General features: G+C 48.6%; 1 protein-coding gene across 1 annotated transcript in view; it reads left to right on the plus strand.

Annotated features, from left to right (window-relative positions):
* The window catches only part of RABL3 (RAB, member of RAS oncogene family like 3), a 62,786-nt gene that overhangs the window by 24,893 nt on the left and 16,816 nt on the right, over nt 1-21,077 (plus strand). The window contains exon 4 of the mRNA XM_063128888.1: nt 5,954-6,068. Coding sequence (XP_062984958.1) covers nt 5,954-6,068 — 115 coding nt within the window. The remainder of the gene's footprint in view (nt 1-5,953; nt 6,069-21,077) is intronic.

Below are 21,077 nucleotides of genomic sequence, written 5' to 3' on the forward strand. Positions count from 1 at the left end.
TTATGCTAAACAGTTCTGTAAACAATACCTTTGGCCTGACAGTAAGTTACTGCAAGTTAACTTTCTGCCTGGAGCCGTGAAGCTATTGTTTTGGATAGATAAGACAGTTACACAGAAGACACCCTTGAAGACGCCCTCGGTACGTGACATTTCGCCTGGTATGTAATGGATACCTTACAGTTTCCAGTTAAAAATGGAGGTGGTTATGCTAACAGGGCCATGAGACTCTCCGCTGTTTTTAGCGCCACACCGCCTCACGCGCCTACGGCAACACCTCACAAAGCGACTTTCCCTCAATCCTGTTCAGCTCCATTACCAGGGCGATGCCGCCACTGCCCCCCACGTCCTTCCCCTCACGTTGCCAGGGCGATGCCTCCGTGTCTCCTCTTTCCCACCTCACCGCCCACCCGGCCGCCCCCGCTTTGCCAGGCCGGTGCCGCTTACTTCTCCCTTCTTCGCCTGCCCTCCAGGTAACACCCCAGTTCCTTACCTCACACTTCCAACCCTCAAGCTCCTGCGCCTTCTTCACCTTCAGCCAGGCTCTCCCAGCGCCGCTTCAGAAAGCGCCTCCCTCGGCTCACGAGGGAGAGGCAGAGTGCGAGAAGGAAGTGCCGCCTCAAACTACAGAGCCGCGGCGAAGGCTAGAACGGGGGGGGGGGGGATGTGAGGCCAAGGCATAGAGAGGACAAGGGACAGAAGGGTGCACGGTGGAGCATAGAGAGCGCGGCACAAGTTTGAGGCCTCTTTGGAAAGTGTGTGTGGCGGGGGGGCGTGCAATGTCAGACCGTCACAACACGCCATGCCCCCTCCCTTTCCTTCTCCCACCTCCTGGGAGTGCGAGGTTGGCTGGCCTTGACAACAGGCTCCGCCCCCGCCCTCCCTCCTTCTCGCTGCCACAATCCGGAATCGTGCGATGTCGTCCAAGCGCGTGCGATCTTGCTCATGACGAGAGTTTTATAGAATCAAAGCTTTTTTTCCCTGTTGGTGGCACTGAAATTAGTGTGCGCCTTAGAATCGATGGCGTCTTACAATCGAAGAAATACGGTAATGTGAGTATAATTGTTGATAGCCAGTCTCAAACCAGGAGTGCAAATGTTCATCTGTGACTCTGGCATAATAGTTTTTGTGATAGGAATTGAAATGTGTCCCAAGATGTGCCTTTTGTGCAGAACTGCTCTGAAGCAGCAGATTATTCATACACTTTGATTTCATCAGTGTGTGCATATGTGTGTTGGTGTGTGTGTGTGACATTGCAATTTTGGAATTGCTTCAAAAATATCTATGATTTGTAGGTCTTTAGTCAAGCAAGTAAAGATACCATGAAGCCTTGCACCTGGTGGTGGTTTTCATAGAAGCATAGAATTGTGGAGTTGAAAGGAACCTCAAGGATTAACTAATCCAGCCTTCTGCAATGTGCAGGAAACCCAATGAGAGGTGGCTATCCAGCCTCCTCTTAAAAACCTCCAGAGATGGAGAACCCATAACATCTGTTGGTAGACTGTTTCACTGTTGTACAGATCTTACCGTCAGGAAGTTTTTCCTTATATTTAATTGGAATTTAGGTAGCTGTAACTTATACCTGTTATTCCAGGTCCTAAATTCTATGGCAATGGAAAATAGTTCTTGACCATCTTCTCTGTGGCATCTTTTTATGTACCTAAACATGGCTAACATGTCTCTCCTCAGTCTTCTTTTCTCCAGACTGAACATCCCAAATTCCTCCAGCCTCTCCTCAAGTCATCTTTGTTGCCCTCTGAACCTGTTCTAACTTGTCAAGGTCCATCTGAAAATGTGGTGCCCAGAATCGTGCACAATACTCCAGGCGTGGTCTCACTAATGCCAAGTAGGGAGGAATGAGAACTTCACGCGTCTTTAATACAATGCTTTCTCTAATGCCGCCCAGAACTACGTTAGCCCATCTAGTGGCTATTTCGCACTGCTGACTCATGTTCAGATTGCTGTCGATGACCATGCCCAAATCCTTCTCCGATGTAGTGTTCCCAAGCCATGAATCCCCCATCTTGTAAGTGTACCCTACATTTTCCTCCCTAAGTGTAATACCTTACATTCTCCTTGTTAAAGGACATCTTGTTCCTCTCAGCCCAGTCTTCCAACCCGCCCAAATCAGATTGCAGTTTCATTCTGTTATCATGAGTATTGGTCAGACCTCCCATTTTTGTGTCTGGGGGACAACAGCACGTTTCTAGCACTAAATTAGTTTTGGAACCAGATATTGTCACCCACAGCGCTTCTGTGGAAGATTTTACCCCTTGTAGGTGTTCTAGTCTGTTTGACACTATGCCCTCTTTGACGTACAGAGCAACACCTCCCCTAGTACACCCTTCTCTGTCCTTCCTGTACAGTGTATATCTAGAGATGACCATATCCCACTGGTTCTCTGCATTCCACCAGGTTTCGGTAATGTCAACTATGTCTAAGTTCTCCTTTAAAACCAAGCACTCCAACTCTCCCATTTTGGTTCAGAGGCTTCTAGCAATTGCATAGAAAACCTATACATGGTGTTCCTCCCCGGATGCCTGTGGCATGTGCATCTTTTGCTATGGCACTTAGACATCTTTGATTGGCTATCATGTTTTACCATATATTCACAGCCTATTTGGGCAATTGAAAACATTTTCATCTAAAACCGTTTGGAATGATATAACCTGAACGAAAGCTTCCCAGCTCCTCAAGGTTTAGTTTAAAAGTTGTTCTGCCACCCTTTTTGATGTTAACACCAACAATCTGGTTCCATTTTGGTTCAAGTGGACCCATCCCTGTTGTAAAGGCCCAGCTTGTCCCAAAATGTTCCCCAGTGCCTAACATATCTGAACCCCTCCTCCTTGCACTGCAGTCTCATCCACACATTTAGACTCCTCAGCTTCGCCTGTGTAGCTGGCCCTGCACATAGAACAGGTAACGTTTCAGAGAAATCCACCTTGGTGGTCCTGGGTTTCAACCTAGCAACGTAAATTTGGCTTCCAGGATCTCATGATTACATTTCCCCATATTGTTGGTATCAACATGGATTCTACCCCAGCACTATCTATTAGCCTATTTAGATAGTGTGTGATATCTGCAACCTTCTCACCAGGCTGGCAATTCACCATGTGCTCCACATGCCCATTACAAACCCAGCTGTCTATGTATCTAAGGATCGAATCTCCCATTATGACAAGCCCTCTTCCCCACAGAGGCAAATCCTCAGGGTGAGAGGATATTTGCTTATCTTCTGAGAAATGGGTCCCTTCTTTTTTAAAATGATTTTTATTGATTCTTCATAACTACACATATATGAACAATACATATACATAACAATAACATGTCTTCAATATTTAACTACACGTTATACTTATTATTACCTATTAACATTAATAAGTGCACCCCATCCCCAGGGATCTTATTCTACTTTCCAAAATTGCATTGAATCCTCTGGAGGTGTTCTTCCTCTCCCCTTTAATAAAACAATTTCTAAAAACAGTTTCCATATCTCTTCAGAGTCATCATTTTTTGTTATTCCTCTTCTTACTCTAATATTACATGTTAGTTTATCATTAACAACAATATCCCATATTTCTTTATACCAGTCTTCTATATGATAATCCCCTTGAACCTTCCATATTCTGGCTATCATTAACCTTGCAGCTGTTAACAAAATCGTTACTCTTTTATCATTTGAGTACATTTAATTTTTCCATACATTGATAACAATGCTATGCTTGGTGTCTCTTCTAACTTCAATCCAATTATTTCATTTATCTCTTTAAAAACCATTTTCCATAGTTTTTGTACATATTCACAATTCCACCACATATGAATATACGTTCCTTTCTCCAACATAATGCTGAATTCTCCTTATTTACTAAATTTAATTTTACTGGAGTTAAGTACCACCTCCAAACCAATTTATAATAATGTTCTTTTATCCTTACAGACATACTCTTCAGCACTCGTTGTTTCCATATCCTCCCCAGTTCTGTTGTTCTATTCCCTCCTTCAAATCACTCTCCCATACCATCCTAACAGAATCTTCTTGATCTTCCGTTTCCAACAGTATTTTATATATTTCACTCATTAATCCTTTTATTGGTTTATTTTCTTCTTTTTCTTTTTGTAAAATCAAGTCCTCAAATTTAGTATTTCCGCTACATTCTTTATTATCCTTTACCCATTTCTTTGTCCATTGTTCCAGTTGAATGCAGTTGAATCATGATATAGTTTTCTCTTTTAATTTCCCTTTTATTTCTTCCCTACTTTTCATTTTCTCAATCCAGTCTCTTATTCTAATCAATTTTCCCTCTTTTAATTGCTTTACTAGCCCTTTTTTTTTTAAGTTTTCAGGAAATTCCCTCATTACCACCCCTGGTGGTGTTGGGGAGATGACCAGAACCATATATATATATATATTTACCAAATTTCTAATAATCCCTTCTAAGGGATTATTTCCCTCTTCCTCAGAATGATCACCCTCCTTCCCTGGGACCCATATTCTCTGTGACACCAGAGGAGCTCTGCCCTAGGAGTGGGACACAGCTAATAAGCCCCTGAAGATCTCATCCACCAACTTCTTTGGCTCTCAGCTTTTCCAGGTCAGCAGCCTTGGCCCCAAGGGAATAAACTTGTTCACTGAGAACCAGGAGCTCATTACACTGAGCTCGCACCCACAACTTCTGTCCAACAGGCAGATGTGGCACTCAGTGCAATACACTGGATAGCCCCCACACTTCTGCTGGCTTTATGTCTTCAAAACTGATTTTTCATTTTCATTTACATGGAAAACTTAGTTGTTACTAGGAGAAGGTGTGGAATTTGTTTATACTTATTTATTTACAGTTACTTACTGCAAGTACTGAAGGAGGAGTTTATTGCCCTGTTGCTAAACTCGCACAGTTGCTTAATTTGCTTTTTTCTGATGCCTTGACACTGGGGCTGAGATGAGTTGACAGTGGGAAACCTGGGTCCCTTACGAGCATGCCTCCTTATATAGATAGGCCCAACCGTTGCTGAGCGAAGCTGATTGGAAGGCCTCACTTGAAAAGCAAGGGAGACTGTGTGTGAATTCCTGATTAGCACTAGTTTTTAGTGGTTTTTTTATATTGTATTTAGACTGTTTGTTGTTTTATTATACTTTTCATGGTTTTAATTTTTGTGAATCACCCAGAGAACTTCAGCTTTTGGGTGGTATAAAAATGTAATAAATAAATAAATAGTGTTTAGGAATGGAGGTCCATTGGCTGCCCAAGGAATGGGGATACCTTTTTAGGAACGACGAAAATTAAGAGTAGTGAATGGGTGACCTATTTAGGGGAGATTCTCTATTCAATGGACAGCAGACAAATGGTAGGTGTTTTGGGCAGGATGTGATTTGCAAAACCTAGATCTTTTTCCTGTGTATTTTTAAAAACTAAATTATAAGATGAACTCTTAAACTTGATTTATTTAATGAACTGCTCTTTAAGACCTAAAACCTGAGCCTAAACTAAGCCCAGACTGAAGCAGACTCTTCCTCTAGTTAGACCTATATGGTGGCTAATTAGTCAGTACTGTAGTCAGTATAGAACTATGGATTGCTTTTATTCCCCCTTTCTAATCTTGGGATTAGTGTTAAAAATGCAGCTTTGATTATTTACAACCACCCAAATACAAAGCTGCAAGGCATGTTAGTTCTTGCTGGATTCTCCCCTGATATTTAGCTCGCTACTGTAAACTTGTAAGGGGTTATCCCTCTGGGATTTAGCCCCCTTTGCTGGCTTCTGCTGCTATTTATCAATTATAAATGTTTACCTGAGGTGCTTTGAATAGATAATTAAGTAATTGTACTTGTCTTTCCTTCACACAATTGCTTAATTTGCTTGTTTGGTGATGCTTCATCATTGGGGCTCCTCACACCCTAGCATGATTTTGGTAATGTGAAGAAGTCATTTTATTTATGAATGGCCTTTTATTTATCTAGGCATAATTTTAGTACATGACTTAACCAACAAGAAATCCTCCCAGAACTTGTATCGATGGTCTTTGGAAGTTCTCAACAGAGATGTGGCTCCATCTGCGGTCCTGGTGACAAATGGGTGAGTATGCAGAGTACCCAATGGAATTTCATCTCTCTGGTAGCCCTTTTCCCTTTTATTGTCAGATGCATTGAATATTGAGAATAAGATGGAGGGATGAGAAGTTGAGAGACTGGAAAGGGAGAAATGTGTGCTGCTGCTGAAGAGCAGGTATTTCTTCCTTTGTGTTTCTACACTGTTTCTACACTGTTAAGGAGCAAATCCTCCTCCTTCTATATGCTAGTAAACAACTAGCAAAATTGTTGTTTGTTAAATTCTCAGATGAGGCTCTACTCTTAAAGGTTGGGTGAAATTCATAGCATATGTTTTATGCTATGAATAATAGTAGTGTCCCACAAGTCTTAGAGCAGAATTACATACAGCCAGTGAGTATTTTACCATTTGGGGGCAAAGTAATTGAGAGGGCAGTGGTTATTCAACTCCCAAAGCTCCATCCTATCCCCAATACTGTTTAATATCGACATGAAAACGCTGAAAGAGATCATCAGGCAATTTGGGCCCAGGTGTTATCAGTACACTGATCTCTGGAGAACCGAAGCGGACAGGCTAATTAACTGGAGCTGTCACAGCGGGATATTGTCAGAGCTCACCATGCCTTATATCCTAATCTGCAAGTTGGAGCTCCCCACACCCCAAGGACATTATAGTCAAACTGTCAAATGAAGCACTAAGAGATGCCATTTTAAAAACTGCAGGAAACAAGCCTCCCCTATTAATACAGGGCAACATGGTACAACTTTTCCCAGACTTCTGTCCTGAGACTCAAAAGAAAAATTTTAATTCTTCACTGAGCAGCTCTGCAGAGCTGACATTCCTTATCGATGGGATCATCCTGTGAAACGAATCGTCTACAAGGACGGCAAGACTCATGTAGTCTCCACGCTCTCTAATGTTAATTAAGTATCTGGTTTTGTTTTACTCGCAGATAAGAGTTATATTGGATAAATAATGAGTACAATACTGAAGAATTTAATATACACATACAATAGAAGTTAATTGCTCAAGGATCACATGTAAATTTACATCTTTTATTTCCACATATTCATTTAAGAGTAATGGGAAAGGGGATCGTTGGAAGAAAAAAACCTACCTAAATTGCCTTATACTGTTTTAAATCTTGGGTTGGTAGGGTGAGGGAGAAATCTGGATTAGACTTTCCTCCACTGAATTTCCCTAAGCAGCCTCATAAATACTGTTGAGGCATGGTCCATCCCATAGGGAGGGGTCTGTCAAATGAAAAAGGGAAACTGCATGAGCCAGGACCTCAGATTTAGGCCATTGGTACTAGGGGTGTGCACGGACCCCCCGCTCCGCTTCTCTTCCAAATCAACATTTTGCGGATCGGGCCACTTCACACACGCACGCCAAGTTTCAAGCCAATCCCATCATTCCCTGATTTTTGGGGAATTTTTGAAAATCGGGCACCCCATTCACACCCCTTTCGATAGCTCCGTCAATTTGCACGTTAGAAACCTCAAACTCAGCACCATGATAGCTTATCCAGGGATACACATGCACGCCAAGACTCAAGGCAATCCCATCATCCCCTGATTTTTGGCTGGGCTCTAACCTCTAACGCACCACCCATAACCCTAATTCACACCCCTTTCGATAGCTCTGTCAATTTGCACGTTAGAAACCTCAAACTTGCCACCATGATAGCTTATCCATGTGTCCACATGGACGCCAAGTTTCAAGCCAATCCCATCATCCCCTGATTTTTGGGGAATTTATGAAAATCGGGCACCCCATTCACACCCCTTTCGATAGCTCCGTCAATTTGCATGTTAGAAACCTCAAACTCGCCACCATGAAAGCTTATCCAGGGATACACATGCATGCCCAGACTCAAGGCAATCCCATCATCCCCTGATTTTTGGCGGGGCTTAACTCACCCCAAATTGTCTCATTCTACAACTACGTCAATTTTCACGTTAGAAACCTCAAACTTGGCACCATGATAGCTTATCCATTTGTCCACATGGACGCCGAGTTTCAAGGCAATCCTATCATCCCCTGATTTTTGGGGAATTTATGAAAATCGGGCACCCCATTCACACCCCTTTCGATAGCTCCGTCAATTTGCACATTAGAAACCTCAAACTCGCCACTATGAAAGCTTATCCATGTGTCCACATGGACGCCCAGACTCAAGGCAATCCCATCATCCCCTGATTTTTGGCGGGGCTTAAACCTTTTAACTCACCCCAAATCAAGTCCCATTCTACAACTACGTCAATTTGCATGTCAGAAACCTATCCTTTGGTCCCATGACAGCTTACCCATGTGTCCCCATGGACACCAAGTTTCAAGCCAATCCCATCATCCCCTGATATTAGGGGAAGTTTTGAAAATCGGACACTCCAGTATGTCAGGGATTTAAAGTTGCAATGCAGACAGCTCAATGGGGCCAGTTCAAAGGAAATCCCAACATGCCATGAGGTAACCCTAAATCTTCTTCCACACTTCAAAAATGGATTTTTGAACTTGATAAAGTCTAAGTGAGCGCAGGAAGGACTTCTCCCCTGAGTCAAAGCAAGACACCATCCCTGCGAGGCGAGAAGGGAGGGAAGGCAGCCAGCCAGGCAGGCAGCATGCATTGTAGTGCTGCAAGGATGGCTTGAGTACTAACACATAGCAAACCAACCCGTAAGTGGGCGCAAGGAGGAAGTGAGGCAAAGATGGCTGGTTGTTTCTTTCTAAGCCAGCAGTTACGCATTGAGGGGCACAGAGGAGGACGACTGGGAGCAAGTGTGCTGGAGGGTGCTGGGCACGAACGGCAAAGCGCATCTCCCAGGCACCAGGCGAGCAGAGAGGCAGGCAGAGTAGGTGAGGAGTCGGTCCTGGCAGATGCCCCACCACAGCAGCACCCCGGGGGAGGCGGGCAGACAGACAGGCAGGCAGGCAGGCAGCGGGCATTTCTAGGGGCACAAGGAAGTGAGGCCAGGATGGCTGGTTTCTAAGCCAGCACTGCAGTTAGTCACGCATTGCAAACGCAAACCATCCCAGCGAGTCAGTCACCGAGGAGGAGGACAGGCTAGCAGAGGGGCAGGCAGAGACATGTCATAGATCTAGTATTGGGGAGGAGTCAGTCCCGGCAGATGCCCCACCACAGTAGCACCCTGGGTGGGGGAAAGCAGGCAGGCAGGCGGGCATGGGTTGGCGGGCCCAGAAAAGCTAGTTCCTTGCACAAGTAAGCCATAGATCTGCGAGGGAGGGAGTCCCATCAGATCCAGCTACCTCACAAAGACGGCTCCCAGGCAGGCGGGCATGGGCAGGTAGGTTCTTCTTCGTGGTCTCTATGCATCACACATATGGGCTTTGCGCCTGCGCAGAGACCAGACCGGAACCTTCTATAGCTGAGTGGAACGTTTTTGGCGGGAACCCCTCCCCCACGCTACCGTGCATGTCCATGGGGTTCCCGCCCTTACCTCAGTTCTTCTTCGTCCGCCATTGTGCACAGACCTGTTTAACCGAACCTCTAGCGTTTTTCTTATTAACTTTATTCTCTCTTTTACGATCTTCTTCGTTTTTCGATCTTTTTCTAAGACTCTTCTTACTACTTTTCTTATATTAAAAAAAAAAAATTATTGTAGATAGTTTTCCTCAGCGACTTCGGTCGCGTGAGGCCTGTATGGCAGTTGAAGCCCCGTTTACGAAGTGTGTGAAGTGTGGGGCCAAGCTTCCACCTATTGACGGACACTCCCTCTGTGTCCTTTGTTTGTGCTAAGGCCATATCGTTGAGGCCTGCCATCATTGCATGTCGTTTACAAAACAAACGAGGAAAAGCAGAGCTGACGACCTCCCTCCATCTTGGGGGGAAAAAGCTCTCAGAGCCACGGAGGCTCCTACTATGGATAAAACGGCAGTCAGTAAGTCCGTTACCGACAAAACGGCAGCGAGTAAGTCCGTTACCGACAAAACGGCAGCCAGTAAGACCGTTGATGACCGTTGCACTGAGGTGCCTGAGAATTCCAGAGCGGCTAATAGGGCTCAGATACCCCTAACGCCTGGACGGTCACTGGTGAGTTCCGCGGCCAGGAAAATCTCCAAAAAAGGCCCGGGCTCCCAAATCTTCGACGATCGACAAAACGGCAGCCAGTAAGTCCGTTGATGACCGTTGCACTGAGGTGCCTGAGAATTCCAGAGCGGCTAATAGGGCTCAGATACCCCTAACGCCTGGACGGTCACTGGCGAGTTCCGCGGCCAGGAAAATCTCCAAAAAAGGCCCGGGCTCCCAAATCTTCGATGATGGACAAAACGGCAGCCAGTAAGTCCGTTGATGACCGTTGCACTGAGGTGCCTGAATATTCCAGAGCGGCTAATAGGGCTCAGATACCCCTAACGCCTGGACGGTCACTGGCGAGTTCCGCGGCCAGGAAAATCTCCAAAAAAGGCCCGGGCTCCCAAATCTTCGACGATCGACAAAACGGCAGCCAGTAAGTCCGTTGATGACCGTTGCACTGAGGTGCCTGAATATTCCAGAGCGGCTAATAGGGCTCAGATACCCCTAACGCCTGGACGGTCACTGGCGAGTCCCGCGGCCAGGAAAATCTCCAAAAAAGGCCCGGACTCCCAAATCTTCTTCGGAAATGGAGCGGCGGAACCGGCTAGGAGTCACTCTACTCCTCCTGCCATACCGACCGCTTCGATACCGAGGCCTCCCTCGGTATCGAGATTCCAGCCGCTACCGATGGCTACGGTACCGACGCACCCTCCCAGTCTATCGGAGGGCGAGTTGCGGGATTCGGTTTCAGCGGCCTCTTTCCGAGAGCCTACCAGGCCGTGAGAGGTTCAGGGACTAATCCCTCTACCGCCTTCGGAATGGGATCGATATCGCCCACTTCCAGGGTGACCACCAGTACCCTCAAGAAGAGTATTATGCGCACCCTTCGCTTACATCGAGACCACGATACCGACGGAGCATGTGTCATCTACCGCTGCCTCCACCGCCCGCCCACCAATGTCCACGGTGTCGACGCCTCGACACCGTACACAGCCATCGGCATCGACTGCCGCGGTTACCACGATACCGACGGAGCATGTATACCTCCAGGTGGTTACAGTATCCTTGCCTGAAGAAAATTATTCATCGGATTCTGAATTGGGGTTGTCGGCTACTCCATCGATGCCTTCACCATAAGATGAGGTTCATGACAACGACCCTTCTTCCCCTTCCGACGATATGGTCAGATCTTCTGACCATATGCTTAGAATGGCTCAGGCATTAGGACTGGTGATCCAGCACCACATGCTTTAAAGCAAATGGCTCAATTATTCTGGAAAACACCGGCTATGTCTCAAGCCACATCGTAAAGGCTAGAGACCCTCTATCGAGTCTAACAAGAAAATGTACAGTTTCTGGTCCAACATCCCAAACCTAATTCGATCGTAGGGAGTCGGCTCAAGGCCGCTCACAGAAGGCACATTCTGCGCCCGTGGACAGAGAGGGCAGAAAGTTGGACCTTACGGGCCGGAGGATTTACTCCTCTGCTTCTTTGGGCATCAGCCTACGAGGCTACCATGGCACGATACCAGCTCTTCCTCTGGGAGAAAATAGGATCACTAGGTGAACATCTCCCAGAGGACAAAAAAGAGCGGGCATGAGTCTTCCAAAGTGAAGCTTCAGCCATAGCCAGGCAACAAGTGTCGACAGCGCGACACCAAGTTGACTGCCATTCCAAGTCGATGATGGGATCCGTGTCCTTGAGGAGACATGCTTGGCTCCACTCCGCTAATCTGGCTCATGACACCAAAGCCAGGATTGAGAACATGCCTTACGATGGCGAGGGCTTGTTTAATAGCAAGACGGACAAGACCTTGGACTCTATATACAAGGCTCGCACAACAGCCAAGAAAATAAGTTTCTCTGCTCAGCCTGCCCAATACAAGCTGAGACGGTGAACAAGACCGCCTGCTCAACAACAACAGCAGCGGCCCTACTATCAAAGCCAACAGAGGCAGCAACAACAACAACAACTCCAGAGTAAGCGGCCATATCAGTCTACATTTCAACAAGACAAGCGTCAGCCTGACTTCACCAAGAAGCAGCGACTTTGACTTCTTTGTCCCACGTCCACCTCTCTTTGCGAACCGCCTAGCACCCCATTACCATCAATGGGAGTCAATGACATCAGACTCCTGCGTGCTCACTATCATCAACTCGGGGTATGCCATCAAGCTCGATGTCCTTCCTCCTTCTTCGGGGGTGAAAGTAACGGCGCCATCCTTTCCTCTGCTTCCGGAGGTACAGACCTCTGCTATCGAAGAGAGCCATCTCTCCCGTACCCGCAGAGGAACTCAACCAGGGTTTTTTCTCGCGCTACTTCACGGTCCCGAAGAAATATGAGGTCTTCGGCCGATCATGGACTTAAAGCAGTTAAACAAATTCATCATTCCAAGGAAGTTCCGTATGACAACGGTTACTTTTATTCTGCAGCTCCTACACTTGGACGATTGGCTTCTGGTAGCGGACAGCAGTTGCACGCTCCAGAAGGACATTTCAATCACCCTCAACCTGTTGGACTTGTTGGGTTTGTGGATCAACGAGGAGAAATCCATCTTGACCCCACATCAGAAACTCGACTTTATAGGGGTAACTCTGTCGTCTCGAGATGTGAGAGCATACTTACCGTCGACCAGAGCGAACACCTTACAGCAGTTAGCCATCGATACCGAGAGCCGCCGAAAAGTTTCGGCATGGACAATTCAGAGACTATTAGGCTTGATGCAGTCATCAGGTTTGCAAGACTCAGAATGAGAATATTGTAAGCCTGGGTTTTAAGAACTTTCGATCTTCGAAACACTCCTTCGGTAACGATCACGACGGATGCATCGTTGATCGGATGGGGAGCACACTGCGACTCCCTCACAACTCAGGGCCGTTGGCCTCTTTCCCAGAGGGAACATCATATCTACCACCTAGAACTGCTAGCGGTGGAGAATGCAATAAGAACTTTTTCACAATTGATCGAGGGCTGAATCGTCCTGATCGCAACAGACAACACCACAGTAGTGGCGTACATCAACAGACAAGGTGGGACAAGGTCTCATCCTCTGAATCGATCGGCACTCAGGATTTGGAACTGGTGCATAAAGAGAAATACTCACCTGACGGCGACCCATGTAGCGGGCAATGAAAACATCATCGCGGACGCCCTCAGCAGGTCTTTCCACGTCGACCACGAATGGGAGCTCGATACCGAAGTAAGAGACGTTCTCTTTCGGTACTGGAGCCTCCCTGCTGTCGATGTCTTCGCTACCGAAGAAAACGCAGCTTGTTCCAGGTTCTGCAGCAGAGCAGGAAGAGGAAAGCACTCGCTAGGAGATGCTTTCACCAGAACCTGGAAAGGAAATCTTCTTTACATCTTTCCTCTGTTTCCACTGTTGACGAAGGTGCTGGCCAAAATCCAGTCGGACAGGTCGGACTGCATCCTTATCACACCGTGGTGGCCTCGATAGACGTGGTTCTCCACGCCCTTCAACTGTCGGACAGGAATTACATCAGACTCCCGCCGATACCGACACTGTTGTCTCGACACCAGGGCAGGGTTCGACACGCAAACCCGTCGACCCTCAAGATGATGGCATGGAGGATATCATCCACTCCTCCTCTCGTATCAAAGATTTATCTGTAGACCATATATTTTTGGCATCACTAAAGCCTTCAACAAGAAAATCTTATGCGGCAAAGTGGCAAAGATTTCAAACTTTTGCCTTGGAAAACGATCAAGCACCTGAATCTTGCCCTTTAGCGTTAATCCTCAAATACCTACTGACACTTTATCAGCAGGGACTCGAACTCACTTCCATCAGAGTTCACTTAGCAGCTATTACGTCTTTCATCGAGGCATGATTGGTTTTACACCTTTTGTGCATCCAACATCGGGGAGATTTTTAAAAGGGCTTAAAAATATGATACCGACAGTAAAGAGTATCGTTCCACCATGGAGCCTATCAGTGGTGTTACAGGCATTGACAAAGAAGCCCTTCGAGCCCATGGCCTTATCTGACCTTAGGCTTCTAACATTCAATACTGTCTTTTTAGTAGCCATCACTTTTGCTAGACGTGCAAGTGAGCTTAGAGCTCTCAAGATAGTTGCTCCTTACACTATCTTTCACAAAGATAAGGTTGTGTTATGCACAGACCCTGCCTTCTTGCCTAAGGTAGTGTCAACTTTTCATCTGTCCCAATATATCACTCTACCAGCTTTCTTTCCGAATCCTACATCACCTGTAGAGTCTGCTTTACATACACTTGATGTAAGGAGAACTCTTGCCTTTTACAAGGCTAGGACAGGGAATTTTAGAAAAACAAAGCAATTGTTTATTTGTTATGGGGAGCCTTATAAGGGACTCCCTGCTTCATACCGGCGTCTGTCACGCTGGATTGTAGAGACAATTGAACTTGTCTACTCTATCTCTAAACTAGAACTGGTGAAACCTGTGACAGCTCATTCTACCAGAGCCGTCACAACATCTGTGGTTTTCGGCAAAGGGGTTCCTTTGACAGAAGTCTGTAGAGCTGCAACGTGGTCCACTCCATCCACGTTTGTTAGGCACTACAGTTTGGGCACCCGTGCGAGGCAGGACTGCTCATTTGAAGGACAGTGCTCTCGGAGATCTTCAGATGATGCACCAACCCACCTCCAAATATATGTCAGCTTGCTACTCGCCCATATGTGTGATGCATAGAGACCACGAAGAAGAAATGCAGGTTGCTTACCTGTAACTGTAGTTCTTCGAGTGGTCATCTATGCATTCACACAACCCACCCACCATCCCCACTTGGTGGTGTGAGACTTATAAATGACACAGTTATATGTGGAATGTACTTGTATTTTATTTACACTCATGTTTATGGGGGCACAATGTCGGACTCCTGTAAACTGAGGTAAGGGCGGGAACCCCATGGACATGCACGGTAGCGTGGGGGAGGGGTTCCCGCCAAAAACGTTCCACTCAGCTATAGAAGGTTCCGGTCTGGTCTCTGCGCAGGCGCAAAGCCCATATGTGTGAATGCATAGATGACCACTCGAAGAACTACAGTTACAGGTAAGCAACCTGCATTTATAGCTTATTGAAGCAGTTACTTTGAGTGTGGCAGATGACGCAGGCAATCAACCACACTTTAGCTTGGAACACTAACATTGCTGGATGATCCACCTCTACGTGTATCGGTGTTGGATGACCTGGAGAAATCCATCCTTAGCCAGCACCCTCCAAAGGGCAACCAGTGGAGTGCTGGAGTTTTCCGCCTCTTCTCGGTGGCTGTGGCGGTTCTCTGCCCAACCCAACCATGGCGTGCAGACGGAGCCTGTGCCCAATACCCCTGGACTGTGCTCCTCCTGGGAGGGAGCTCACTACTCAGAAAACTTAAACTGTTCCTTCCTATGCACTTCACCCTAAACTTGAAAGGTCGACCGGTCGACTGCTGGAGCTTAGCTCCCTCAACAGATGAAGTCAATGAATTAAAGTGACAGGTTGCTTCTCAAAGAGGGGTTACAGTGGAAGAGGGGTGGGACGAGACCGGGGAGAGAGGCTCGGCCAGCTGCTCATCCACCGTAGTGGCTGTGCCAAAGTCTCAGAACTTCAAGATGAAGTGAAGTGAGAGCTCAATTCACTGGAACCAATAAATCTCTCTATGTAAAAAAAATAAAAAAAATAAAAAAAGGAAACTGAAACTGTCCGTACGCACTAAGTGGCTGTGCTACGGGAGATCAGTCGACTGCTGGAGCTTAGCTCGCGCGACAGGTGAAGTCAATGAGTTCAAGTGACAGGTTGCTTCTTAAAGAGGGGTTACAGCGGAAGAGGGGTGGGACAACACTGGGGAGAGAAGCTCGACCAGCTGCTGCTACTAATCCTCACCCACATCCTGGAGGAACACAGCAGCCAACACGAAGTGGGATGAGACTGAGGAGAGAGAAGAGAGCATCCACCGTAGTGGCTGTGCTCAACTCAGTGAACTACAAGAGGAGTTGAAGTGAGAGCTCACTTCTCAGAAAACTTAAATTGTCCTTACGCACTAAGTGGCTGTACTACGGGCAATCGGTGGATTGCTGGAGTTTACCTCCCGCACATAGGGGAAGTCAACGAGTTGAAGTGACAGCTTGCTTCTCAAAGCCATGATTTCAGACAGGAGACCGTATGCGCAGCAAAGCGAACGTGCTGCCAAGTGTCTTCTTCTGAGAGGTAGAAGAACAATTACGGAGCAACCAGAAGACTGCTTGTTTGCTGCTGAACCACTGGGCAAAGCCTAAGTAGTGGCTGTGGTGAAGTCAACGACTATCATGAGTTGCAGTGTGAGCTCACTTCTCAGATAACTTTAATTGCTCCATATGCAGCTAGCTCCTTCAAACAGCGGAAGTCATTGAGTTGAAGTGAGAGGTTGCTTCTCAAAGAGGGGTTACAGCAGAAGAGGGGTGGGATGAGACTGGGGAGAGAAGCTCGACCAGCTGCTGCTACTAATCCTCACCCACATCCTGGAGGAACACAGCATCCACAGCGAAGTGGCTGTGCTTCAATTTCTGAACTTCAAGATGAATTGAAGTGAGAGCTCACTTCTCAGAAAACTTAAACTGTCCTTATGCACTAAGTGGCTGTGCTACGGGTGATCGGTCGACTGCTGGAGCTTAGCTCGCGCACATAGGGGAAGTCAATGAGTTGAAGTGACAGCTTGCTACTCAAAATCACCAGACTGGTCGAGTAGTCCATTTGATCCCTGAGCTCTCCAAAGGGCGACCCATGGATTGCTGGAGTTTACCTCCCTCAATTGGGGAGTGAGTCCCAGCAGATCCAGCTACCTCACAAGGACGGCTCCTAGGCAGGCGGGCAGGCAGGCATGGGCCGGTGGGCACAAAGGAGCTGGTACCTTGCACAGGTATGCCATAGATCTCTGGGGGAGTGAGTCCCAGCAGATCCAGCTACCTCACAAGAACGGCTCCCAGGCAGGCGGGCATGGGCAGGCAGGCGGGCAAAAATGAGCTAGTAGTTATTGAAGCAGTTACTTTGAGTGTGGAAGATTTGTGTGCAGGCTTGGAGCATTAACATTGCTGCTGGATGCAAAGTGGAAGTGTTGGATGACATGGAAAAACCAAGCCTCAGCCAGAACCTTCCAAAGGGCAACCCGTGGACTGCTGGAGTTTTCCTCCTGTACCTAGTGGCTGGGACGGGTCTCGGCTTCTCAAAGCCATGGCACTGGTGCGTATGCACTGCAGCTTCTCCTACGAGAGCTGTCCCACGGACGACCGGTGCATTACTGGAGCTTAGCTTTTTCTCAGAGGGGAAGTCAATGAGTTGAAGTGACAGCTTGCTTCTCAAAGAGGGGTTACAGCGGAAGAGGAAGAGGGGTGGGATGAGACTGAGGAGAGAGAAGAGAGCATCCACCATAGTGGCTGTGCTAAAATGACTGAGCTTCAAGATGAAGTGAAGTGAGAGCTTGCTTCTCAGAAAAGTTAAACTGTCCGTACGCACTAAGTGGCTGTGCTACGGGAGATCGGTGGATTGCTGGAGTTTACCTCCCGCACATAGGGGAAGTCAATGAGTTGAAGTGACAGGTTGCTTCTCAAAATCACCAGACTGGATCACGAATAGTGCATCTGATCCCAGAACTCTCCAAAGGGCGACCCGTGGACTGCTGGAGTTTACCTCCCTCAATTGGGGAAGTCAATGACTTAAATTGTCAGGTTGTTTCAAAGCCATGAACGTTACCGAGGAAGAGGGGGTTGGATGAGACTGCAGAGAGAGCCTTGGCCAGCTGCTGCTCCTCATCACCCACATCCTGGAGGACCACCGCCTCCACAGTAGTGGCTGTGCTGAAGTCAATGACTTCCATGAGTTGCAGTGTGAGTTAGCTTCTCAAAGGCGAGGACTCTCCTGTTTCATTTTCACAGCGAGACAGGCAGCCACAGTCACACACACAACCACACACACAATGACAGCTTTTGCACAGAGGCTCATGAGTTGAAGTGACAGGTTGCTTCTCAAAACCATAGTTCTGGATCAGGAGTACCTCTTCCACTCCCAGGGCACTCCAAAGGGCGACCCGTGGACTGCTGGAGTTTACCTCCCTCAATTGGGGAAGTGAATGAATTGAAGTGTCAGCTTGCTTCTCAAAGCCATGAACGTTACCGAGGAAGAGGCTTGGATGAGACTTCCATGAGTTGCAGTGTCAGTTTGCTTCTCAAAGCCAACACTAACTCATTGTGGTGAATGAGGCGAGGACTAGCCCGTTTCATTTCCACCGCGAGAGAGGCAGCCTGGCTAGTGGTGGTGGTGCCAGGCATTGCCTTGCCCCCTGCTTGCACCTCACCCAAACACGTGCAGTCAATCATGGAGTCTTTTGGAACTGAGTGGAAAACTATCCGGATGAGTTTACTAAGCTGTACCAGACGCCACAGAAATGAAATAAAATTGAGTGTGGTGCTTTGCCCTCACAGAGTCACACACACACACACACACGGTGACAAACTCTGCCTACAGCTTTTGTAGAGGCTCATGATGCCCACCAGGCAGGAAGTATTCTCCTTTAGGGGAAGATTCAGCCTGGTAGTGCCTGCTACGTTGTCTACTGTGGTAGTAAGGAAGAGATAGCCTGAATTTGACGGAGTGAACTGAATTGTAGAAGGACTACAGCCTGCCTGCCTGTATGTAAGACGAAGAAGGCATGACCTTACTGAGAGAGATGAATCGAATGATTCAGAGTTGATGTTGTGAACTGAAACACAGCCACTAAATAATAATAATAATAAAAAGAAAAAGCCTGCCTGCCTGAACTGTAGTCTGCCTGCCAACCGAAGGAGGGGTGGAATTAAAGGGAGGGGAGCCTGCCTGTCACTCCCACGAGGGCTTGAGGGTGGGGTATCCCAGCAGGGACAAATTGCCCTTCAGAAAGACCAGCTGCTTCACCAAGTCCGGCTCCAAGCGAGAGCGGTGAGGGGTCACTATGTCGCCCGCCATTGAAAACACCCTCTCACTTGGAACACTGATGGGTGGGCAGCTGAGTCAATCGCTGGCCACCCATGCCAGGTCCGGCCAAATCTGGCGGCGGGATGACCAGTAGGCCAGGGGGTCCGTGGAGCACTCCTCCATGGGCTCTGCCAGGTAATGCTGCACGATGGTTGCAGCGTCATCCTGGCCGGTGGCTGGGGAGGGTCTTTGCCCAACCACGGCGTGCAGAGCCTGTGCCCAAAACCCCTGGCCTGTGCTCCTGCTGGGAGGGATGCAGGTGAGGCTGCTGCTGGGGCTGCTGCTGCTGCCGCTGCGGGAAGGGGTGGCCTGCTCCTCTGCCTCACTCTGCCCCACCCTCTTGGCCCGTGCCGCCCACACTTCACCCACCAGCATTTCCACCCAGTGCTGCCTGGTATTTGGCCCACAAAGCCCATCCTTCACACGAGGGTCGCACATGGCTGCCAACATGTAGACCCTCTCTGTTTGGATGGGCTCCAGCCTCCGCACCAGGCCGTCCCTCAGCCTAGTCACCGCTTCGCGTACCTCGGGCTCGAAGCGCCTGCCGGTGAAAGGATCCTTGTACTCCAGAAACTCGCTCATCTGTTTCTGGAGATGCCTGCATACAGGGATCACCTGGCTGAGGAGGGCAGAGCTAGTGCTCAGGGTCTCGGTGACCTCAAGGAACGGCTTGAGGACCACCACCAGCTGGGACATGGCGCCCCACTGCTGCTTGCCCAGGGCTGGGTGGACGCCCATGTCCCTGACCCTGAACAAGTCGTGGATGGCACGCTGTTGCTCCACCATACGCTCCAGCATCAGGTAGGTGGAGTTCCAGCGTGTCACCACATCTTGCACTAGCCTGTGCTGCGGGAGATTCAACTCCTCCTGCTTCTCCCGCAGCAATCAACTGCCCTTGACGCTGTGGTGGAAATGCCCTGCCACCTTTCTGCAGCTCTCCAGGAGGTTACGGATACCGGACAGGGGTCCGAGGTTGGCCTTGCTGCCCATCCCAAGACCATCCCTTACCACCAGGTTCAAGACGTGCGCGATGCAGCGGACGCCATCGAATCCGCCGTCACACATCGCCTTCAGCATGTTGGCTCCCCCGTCCGTCACCATGTAACCGCGGGTGACCTTCTGCCCAGCTAGCCACCCATCCACCATGCGGTTCATGGCCTCCGTAATCTCCCCTGCCGTGTGGGACTGGTCCATCACTTGCGTATGGAGGAGGGCCCAGCAGTAGCCCTCCTTGCCAGTCCCTCTAGTGCTGGATGCTTCCTGCCCCACGGCTGTCCACCAGTGATCCATCAGGGACAGGTAAGCGTGCACCCTGCCCTCGCTGGACCAAATGTCCGAGGTGAAGTGCACCATCTGTGCCTCTGCCTGGCACAGACGACCCAACACTAACTCCCTGCAGGAACGGTACAGGAAAGGCACCACCCGCCTGCTCAGGGTGGTGCGACACGGCAGCTTATAGTATGGCACCACAAGCGCCATCAGCCTCTTGAAGCCTGCGTTGTCGACAAGGCTGAATGGCTGGTCGTCCAATGCCACCATCTCACCGATGCAGGTGGTGATCTGGGTGGGCATTGGAAAACGCCATCTTGTGGGTCCATACTTCCCCCACCCCATGTCCTGCAGGGTTGCCTGCCTAACCCTCGTGGGGATGGGAGATGGAGAGCTTAGAGTGGCAGTGCCAGCAGCAGCAGTAGCCTTCGGCTTTCCCCTGGAACCAGTCGCCTTGCCCACCTCTTTCCCCAGCAAGATCGACTGGTGCTGCCTCTGAAGATGCATCTTCATGCTGCTGGTTCCATAATGCCCTGTAGATGAACCCCTGCTTAGGGTGAGTTTACAGTGGCGACAGACAGCAAAGCGGGGATCCACTCCCACCTCAAAGTGGTCCCACACTATACTTGTCTTTCGCTTCCGTGGTGACACCAATTGCCCGCCTGAGCTCTCTGGTGTTGCCACAGAAACAGGGGTTGCAGCGGAAGAGGTGTGGGATGAGACTGGGGAGAGAGCCTCGGCCTGCTGCTGCTCCTCCTCAGCACCCACATCCTG

Source organism: Elgaria multicarinata, chromosome 6 (assembly GCF_023053635.1).
Source record: "Elgaria multicarinata webbii isolate HBS135686 ecotype San Diego chromosome 6, rElgMul1.1.pri, whole genome shotgun sequence".
Lineage (NCBI taxonomy): Eukaryota > Metazoa > Chordata > Lepidosauria > Squamata > Anguidae > Elgaria > Elgaria multicarinata.